Source organism: Acanthochromis polyacanthus, chromosome 6 (assembly GCF_021347895.1).
Source record: "Acanthochromis polyacanthus isolate Apoly-LR-REF ecotype Palm Island chromosome 6, KAUST_Apoly_ChrSc, whole genome shotgun sequence".
NCBI lineage: Eukaryota > Metazoa > Chordata > Actinopteri > Pomacentridae > Acanthochromis > Acanthochromis polyacanthus.
This window is the reverse complement of record NC_067118.1, coordinates 7,267,725-7,276,205: the sequence shown is the minus strand read 5'-3', so window position 1 is coordinate 7,276,205 and position 8,481 is coordinate 7,267,725. Positions and strand designations below refer to the sequence as shown.

Sequence of the window (8,481 nt, the reverse complement as noted above, 5' to 3'; positions counted from 1 at the left end):
TTGGAGTTCACCTTTAATTTCTTTGGAGGTTGCTCTGGGCTCTTTGGATACAATTCCAACGATCCGTCTCTTCAATTTGTCATCAATTTTCCTCTTGCGGCCACGTCCAGGGAGGTTGGCTACTGTCCCGTGGGTCTTGAACTTCTGAATAATACACACGTGGACAAAATTGTTGGTACCCCTCAGTTAAAGAAGGAAAAACCCACAATTCTCACTGAAATCACTTGAAACTCACAAAAGTAACAATAAATAAAAATTTATTGAAAATTAAATAATCAAAATCAGCCATCACTTTTGAATTGTTGATTAACATAATTATTTCAAAAAACAAACTAATGAAATAGGGCTGGACAAAAATGATGGTACCCATAACTTAATATTTTGTTGCACAACCTTTTGAGGCAATCACTGCAATTAAACGATTTCTGTATTTGTCAATGAGCGTTCTGCAGCTGTCAACAGGTATTTTGGCCCACTCCTCATGAGCAAACAGCTCCAGTTGTCTCAGGTTTGATGGGTGTCTTCTCCAAATGGCATGTTTCAGCTCCTTCCACATATGTTCAATGGGATTCAGATCTGGGCTCATAGAAGGCCACTTTAGAATAGTCCAACGCTTTTCTCTCAGCCATTCTTGGGTGTTTTTGGCTGTGTGTTTTGGATCGTTGTCCTGTTGGAAGACCCATGACCTGCGACTGAGACCAAGCTTTCTGACACTAGGCAGCACATTTCTCTCCAGAATGCCTTGATAATCTTCAGATTTCATCATACCTTGCACACTTTCAAGACACCCTGTGCCAGATGCAGCAAAGCAGCCCCAAAACATTACTGAGCCTCCTCCATGTTTCACCGTAGGGACAGTGTTCTTTTCTTCGTATGCTTGGTTTTTGAGTCTATGAACATAGAGTTGATGTGCCTTACCAAAAAGCTCCAGTTTGGTCTCATCTGTCCAAAGGACATTCTCCCAGAAGCTTTGTGGCTTGTCAACATGCATTTTTGCAAATTCCAGTCTCGCTTTTTTATGAGTTTTTTTCAGCAGTGGTGTCCTCCTTGGTCGTCTCCCATGAAGTCCACTTTGGCTCAAACAACGACGAATGGTGCGATCTGACACTGATGTACCTTGGCCTTGGAGTTCACCTTTAATTTCTTTGGAGGTTGCTCTGGGCTCTTTGGATACAATTCCAACGATCCGTCTCTTCAATTTGTCATCAATTTTCCTCTTGCGGCCACGTCCAGGGAGGTTGGCTACTGTCCCGTGGGTCTTGAACTTCTGAATAATACACACGTGGACAAAATTGTTGGTACCCCTCAGTTAAAGAAGGAAAAACCCACAATTCTCACTGAAATCACTTGAAACTCACAAAAGTAACAATAAATAAAAATTTATTGAAAATTAAATAATCAAAATCAGCCATCACTTTTGAATTGTTGATTAACATAATTATTTAAAAAAACAAACTAATGAAATAGGGCTGGACAAAAATGATGGTACCCATAACTTAATATTTTGTTGCACAACCTTTTGAGGCAATCACTGCAATTAAATGATTTCTGTATTTGTCAATGAGCGTTCTGCAGCTGTCAACAGGTATTTTGGCCCACTCCTCATGAGCAAACAGCTCCAGTTGTCTCAGGTTTGATGGGTGTCTTCTCCAAATGGCATGTTTCAGCTCCTTCCACATATGTTCAATGGGATTCAGATCTGGGCTGATAGAAGGCCACTTTAGAATAGTCCAACGCTTTTCTCTCAGCCATTCTTGGGTGTTTTTGGCTGTGTGTTTTGGATCGTTGTCCTGTTGGAAGACCCATGACCTGCGACTGAGACCAAGCTTTCTGACACTAGGCAGCACATTTCTCTCCAGAATGCCTTGATAATCTTCAGATTTCATCGTACCTTGCACACTTTCAAGACACCCTGTGCCAGATGCAGCAAAGCAGCCCCAAAACATTACTGAGCCTCCTCCATGTTTCACCGTAGGGACAGTGTTCTTTTCTTCGTATGCTTGGTTTTTGAGTCTATGAACATAGAGTTGATGTGCCTTACCAAAAAGCTCCAGTTTGGTCTCATCTGTCCAAAGGACATTCTCCCAGAAGCTTTGTGGCTTGTCAACATGCATTTTTGCAAATTCCAGTCTGGCTTTTTTATGAGTTTTTTTCAGCAGTGGTGTCCTCCTTGGTCGTCTCCCATGAAGTCCACTTTGGCTCAAACAACGACGAATGGTGCGATCTGACACTGATGTACCTTGGCCTTGGAGTTCACCTTTAATTTCTTTAGAGGTTGCTCTGGGCTCTTTGGATACAATTCGAACGATCCGTCTCTTCAATTTGTCATCAATTTTCCTCTTGCGGCCACGTCCAGGGAGGTTGGCTACTGTCCCGTGGATCTTGAACTTCTGAATAATATGAGCCACTGTTGTCACAGGAGCTTCAAGCTGTTTAGAGATGGTCTTATAGCCTTTACCTTTAAGATGTTTGTCTATAATTTTTTTCGGATGTCCTGGGACAATTCTCTCCCTCGCTTTCTGTTGTCCATGTTCAGTGTGGTACACACCTTTTCACCAAACAGCAGAGTGACTACTTGTCTCCCTTTAAATAGGCAGACTGACTGATTATGAGTTTGGAAACACCTGTGATGTCAATTAAATGACACACCTGAGTTAATCATGTCACTCTGGTCAAATAGTTTTCAATCTTTGATAGAGGTACCATCATTTTTGTCCAGGCCTGTTTCATTAGTTTGTTTTTTTAAATAATTATGTTAATCAACAATTCAAAAGTAATGGCTGTTTTTGATTATTTAATTTTCAATAAATTTTTATTTATTGTTACTTTTGTGAGTTTCAAGTGATTTCAGAGAGAATTGTGGGTTTTTCCTTCTTTAACTGAGGGGTACCAACAATTTTGTCCACGTGTGTATGAGCCACTGTTGTTACAGGAACTTCAAGCTGTTTAGAGATGGTCTTATAGCCTTTACCTTTAAGATGTTTGTCTATCATTTTTTTTCGGATGTCCTGGGACAATTCTCTCCTTCGCTTTCTGTTGTCCATGTTCAGTGTGGTACACACCTTTTCACCAAACAGCAGGGTGACTACTTGTCTCCCTTTAAATAGGCAGACTGACTGATTATGAGTTTGGAAACACCTGTGATGTCAATTAAATGACACACCTGAGTTAATCATGTCACTCTGGTCAAATAGTTTTCAATCTTTTATAGAGGTACCATCATTTTTGTCCAGGCCTGTTTCATTAGTTTGTTTTTTTTAAATAATTATGTTAATCAACAATTCAAAAGTAATGGCTGTTTTTGATTATTTAATTTTCAATAAATTTTTATTTATTGTTACTTTTGTGAGTTTCAAGTGATTTCAGTGAGAATTGTGGGTTTTTCCTTCTTTAACTGAGGGGTACCAACAATTTTGTCCACGTGTGTATATACAGGAAACTTCAATTTTTGTTTGTCTAGTGATGTGAATTTCGACTTGGACTTTTACTGCTCTGTACAGCTTGATGTGTGGACATGAATAGGTGGATGAATGTTGTGCTGACATCTGGATGATGTGTGTAGAAGGATTGATGAAGACAAAGTAATGTTGAGCTGAGCATTCAGAACCTGAACACATCTGATGGATCATCAATGATTTTATCTACATCTTTTATTATTTATTCAGATTAAAGCGCTGCAAATTGCCAGAGATCAGCTGTGATTCTCTGGTCTCAGCTCTGAAGTCCAACCCCTCCCATCTGGAACATCTGGACCTGAGCTACAACAACCTGCAGGATTCAGGAGTGAAACATCTGAGTGGTTTTCTGGAGAGTCCAGACTGCATCCTGAAGTCTATGAGGTCAGACATCGTGTTTTATTTGTGTGCTGAGATGAATGTGATGTAAAGTTGTGGTGACTCTAAACTGCAGCCATCAGGCTGATGTTCTACTGATCCACACTGAGGATCTTCATGGTAACGTCTGTTTTCTTCTTCTCTGCTTTAGTCCTTGGACTGTGGCAGAGAAATGTTGAGCTGCACATTTCAAAGCCGAATAAAAGCAGAAAAATCCTCCAGTGAATAATTGACTGTGAAACTCTGACACACGTGATCTTCAGCTCATATCTGACCTCATGTTTCTCTTTCATTCAAAGTGACAGCAGCAACTAGCAGCTGTTTTTATTACTGATGAAGCTTTCAAGTGTTTCACTGGTTTAGTTTATCAAATGTTGTAAACAGTTTGTCACAGTTGAAGGTGACGTCTTCAAATGTCTGGTTTTGTTCCAGCAACAGTCCAGAACCACAAATATTCAGGTTAATGAGACAGAAAACAGAGAGTGTTGACAGTGGACAAAGTGGAAGCAGTTTGATGTTTTACTGGATAAATGACTGAAACCATGATGTAAATGTTTTAAACCTTTTGTTCATGGACTCATCGAACAGTGGACTGATAGTTTGAGCTGTAATTGAAGCAGTTTTTCATCCTGAGAGACAGAAACTAATATTCAGCATCTGCTGGTTCAACACTTGGATGAAGCCATGTGATGTTTGAGAAAGTGAAATGTTGAAATTCAAGATGCAGCCGTTTGATTTATCTGCTGATGAAACATGAAGCTGATCCATCAGTTGTTGAATGAGCAGAAAATCCAGCAGCAAAAGTTGTGACAGTTGATGAACAGTTGAAGTCATTTATCAGGAGCAATGGGAAGCGTCTCCATGGTTCCACAACATGAAGATCTTTTAGAGTCTGGAGCCTCATTTTGTCCACGTTTCCTTCTTGTGTGTTTGTGTGGCTCTGAGCAGAAAGTGAAATAAATGTCAGAGTGTTTTTCCTTGTGTTTGTTGCTCAGCATGAGTTTGTGTGGATGGAGCCACTGGTGGAGCTGCAGAGTTTCAGAGCTGAAGTCACTCCGTCTTTATTGAAGCAGCAGCATGTTGTCATTAATATTAATGAGAGCTCTTCTTCACTGCTTCTGTTGGACTGTTTGAAGCTGCATCCTGTTGGCTTCAGCTGTTTGGAGTTTCCATTTTCTAAACTTGGACATTCTGAAGCTTCTTCAGCTCTGAACTCATGATGAAACTCTGAATGATTTCAAGCAGGAACTTTGTCTCCTCAACTCACATCTTTTATTCTTTATTCAGATTGTGGAGCTGCAGTTTGTCAGAGATCAGCTGTGATTCTCTGGTCTCAGCTCTGAAGTCCAACCCCTCCCATCTGGAACATCTGGACCTCAGCAGGAACAACTTGCAGGATTCAGGAGTGAAACATCTGAGTGGTTTTCTGGAGAGTCCAGACTGCATCCTGAAGACTCTGGGGTCAGTTCACTGTCTGTCTGTTACTGTTGTAGATCTGATGTGTTTAATGACAACTGAAGCTCATTTATGTTCAACAGAACTTCCATCCATGAAGATTTATATCTGCTATAATTCATATTTTCTGTTATGAATTCAGTTTGTTGTGTCAAAAATCGACACGAGGGCCCTGTCATGAGATCTGTCACAGACAGAATAAAGTCGTGTTAGTAAGTAATTAATGTTTGCAATTTGCACTAAAGAGTCACATCTGGATCTAGAAGATTCTCTGAACTCAGATCAGTTTATACAAATTTTAATGAGTGAAGTAGAAATATTTCTTTGGTTTGAGTTTTATTTGACTGATCCTGATCCTGTTGATGATGCAGCATGTTATTGATGTGTGGACATGAATAGGTGGATGAATGTTGTGCTGACATGTGGATGATGTGTGTAGAAGGCTGACATGATGATGATCCACAATAACAGAAGGACAAAGTTACTCTGCTGCTTTTAGAGAAAAGCTGATTGATGAGTACAAAGTAATGTTGATCTGCACATTCAGAACCTGAACACATCTGATGGATCATCAATGATTTTATACACATCTTTTATTCTTTATTCAGATTGTGGGACTGCAGTTTGTCAGAGATCAGCTGTGATTCTCTGGTCTTAGCCCTGAAGTCCAACCCCTCCCATCTGGAACATCTGGACCTGAGTAAGAACAACCTGCAGGATTCATCAGTGAAACATCTGTTAGATCTTGTGGAGAGTCCAGACTGCAGCCTGAAGACTCTGAGGTCAGTAGAAGGTTCCAGTCAGTCTTTGTTGCTTTCTTGAGTTTTCTCCTAAACACAGTCAGTATCAAAGCAAAGATCCAGTGTCTCCTGTAAACCTCCAGCTTCTCAGTGAAGCTGTGAGAGCAGAACGGTGACAGAAACACAGAGACAGCAGTCAGCCAATCAGAGGAGCCACAAGCTTGTTGTCATGGTGTGTTTGAGTGGATATGAAGCCGACTGTTGTTGTTGTGTTGATGTGTTCAGGAAATAAAGCTGATTCCAGCTGACAGCCTTCCGGATATGCAGAGACAGTGGTCCTCCTTCGTCAAAGTGTCCATCAGATCTGATCTCTCTGTTTGTTGTCTCATTCCAACAGTGATCAGCTGATCAGTGTGATGTTTGTCACAGCTCTGAGATCAGTGAGACTGAAGCCTGTAAACCAGCAGCTCTTATTTCACAGCAGCAGCATCACATGTAGGAACAATGAGGTGTTTCTACAGAACAGAAGATCTGCTCAGGTCCAACAGTCACATCTGGATCTGTGTCCTTGTGCCTGCTTTGATCCAGATGTGTTGACTGACAGCCTCTATGTTGGTTTGTCAGCTGATGTTTTCAGAGCAGATGAGATGTTGATGGACACTCAGAGACTGTTGGTTTAAATGGAGCAGCAGTAAATCCATGAGTGAAGAGTTTGTGCAGTAATGAAGCTTGATGACTGTCAGCTGTTTGTTTCCACTGTGGACTGCAGTAAAATGTGCAGAGAAACACAACTGATGCTGACAGTGTGTGCAGGTGTGTGAGCTTGGAGCTCAGTGTGTTCACTCCAACACGTTAACATGAAGCTGCTGCTCTGAACTCGACTGAAGTCCTGATGAGCTGCTGATCAAACTCATTGATCTCCTCTGGTCTTTCTTCTTCTCTCTGCAGATGGAAGTCATACTGATCAGGACGGTGTTTGTGCTGAGAGGAGAAAGTGTGTCCTGATGATCCAGAGATTGAAGCAGCAGCAGCTGGTGTGTAGAGACTCTGACTGGACCATGTTACTGCACTGTAAAACCTCAGGAATTCATTTGGTCAAATCAACTCGTGTTCTAGTTTACTTTAGAGAAATACAGGAGTTTTACTAGTTGCTAATTATTTTAACTTAAGATGTCTCATTTTTCTTTTCAGTCCACTTTTGAACTTAACAACATGAATTTGTGGAACTTGAAGCATTGTGACTTCAGATATTGAGTTGAATGAATGAACAGCTCAGAGTTCACTCGACTCATTAAATTAAATTCACAGGAAATTAAACAAACACAGATTTCCCTGTTAATGTTCACATGACATTAAATGTAAAAATGATCATTATGTTACAACTAGTTCTGTTTGTTTTGTGAAATTACAGACAACATCTAGTCAAATCCCAGAAAAAGTATTAACTTATAACTGTAAATAATGTCCACATCAAAAAAATCTGTATTTTAATCGTAATTTGTTCTTTTATAGCATTATTTACTGTATTTGAATCAGTAACAAATCTGAGTATTTTACAGATATTTGTCCTCATTTTAAAGACTGTATTATGAATTGAAAACGATAAATGTTTTAACACTCAACTTACATATTTGGAGTGTTTTGTTAAATTACAGATAATCTGGAATAAAATAACAGAAAAAAAGTGTTCATTTATTTGGGATGTTGGCTGTAAAAGAAAATGATGAAAACTGTCAAATAATGTCCACATCAAAAATCTGTATTTTAATAAATGATCATTTGTTCTTTTACACTCTTGTTTATTGAATTTAAATCAGCAAAAAATGCCAGTTTTCAAGATATTTGAAAAACAAACTATGCATATTAATTTATATATTAATTATAATAAAGAAAAAAATGGTTACAAAAACTGTTAGTGTTTTTATTTCACAGATTTGTAGTATTTTGTTAAATTCCAGATAATCTATAGTAAAATCTGAAAAAAGTGTTTATTTCTACAATTGGACTTGGAATCATTGTTGACTCGGTCTCTGTGTCAAATAAATCTGAGATACTTCATTGTTTTAATAAACACTTAGTTGAGTCCAGCTCCTTGTTTGACACAGTATCTGATGGTAAATCAGACAAATTTTTCCTACGAGTCATGCCTCAGGCAGAAAGACTTTTCCCTTCACACCTTTCTCTGTCAGAGAGGTTTGGAAGGGTTTAAAGGACCGAGACACTAAAAAATCTGCAGGTCCTGACAACCTCCCACCTTACTTTTGTGCCTGGCAGCAAATATCATAGCTGAAGCAGTATCACATATTTTCAATCTTTCTGTCTAAAACAATGTCATTCCTGATGTTTGTAAGTCTGCTTTTGTACTTCCTCTACTGAAAGGTGGTGATCCTACGCAGTTAAACAACTACAGACCCAGTTCCAAACTCTGTATCTTGGCTAAGGTTCTTGAAAGG

The 8,481-nt window shown here is 39.4% G+C and overlaps 1 protein-coding gene across 1 annotated transcript; it reads left to right on the top strand.

Annotated features, from left to right (window-relative positions):
• The first annotated feature begins 3,570 nt into the window (after window positions 1–3,570).
• LOC127534479 (NACHT, LRR and PYD domains-containing protein 14-like) lies at window positions 3,571–7,869 on the top strand. The gene is made up of 5 exons (XM_051949717.1): window positions 3,571–3,581; window positions 3,666–3,839; window positions 5,121–5,294; window positions 5,897–6,070; window positions 6,977–7,869. Exons 1-5 carry the CDS (start codon window positions 3,571–3,573, stop codon window positions 6,990–6,992), a joined length of 549 nt encoding a protein of 182 aa, XP_051805677.1. The 3' UTR covers window positions 6,993–7,869.
• The last annotated feature ends 612 nt before the right edge of the window (window positions 7,870–8,481 follow it).

Coding starts and splice junctions, on each gene's coding strand:
- LOC127534479 (XM_051949717.1), top strand. Junction 3,840..5,120: donor TGCATCCTGAAGTCTATGAG/GTCAGACATCGT, acceptor TTCTTTATTCAG/ATTGTGGAGCTGCAGTTTGT. Junction 5,295..5,896: donor TGCATCCTGAAGACTCTGGG/GTCAGTTCACTG, acceptor TTCTTTATTCAG/ATTGTGGGACTGCAGTTTGT.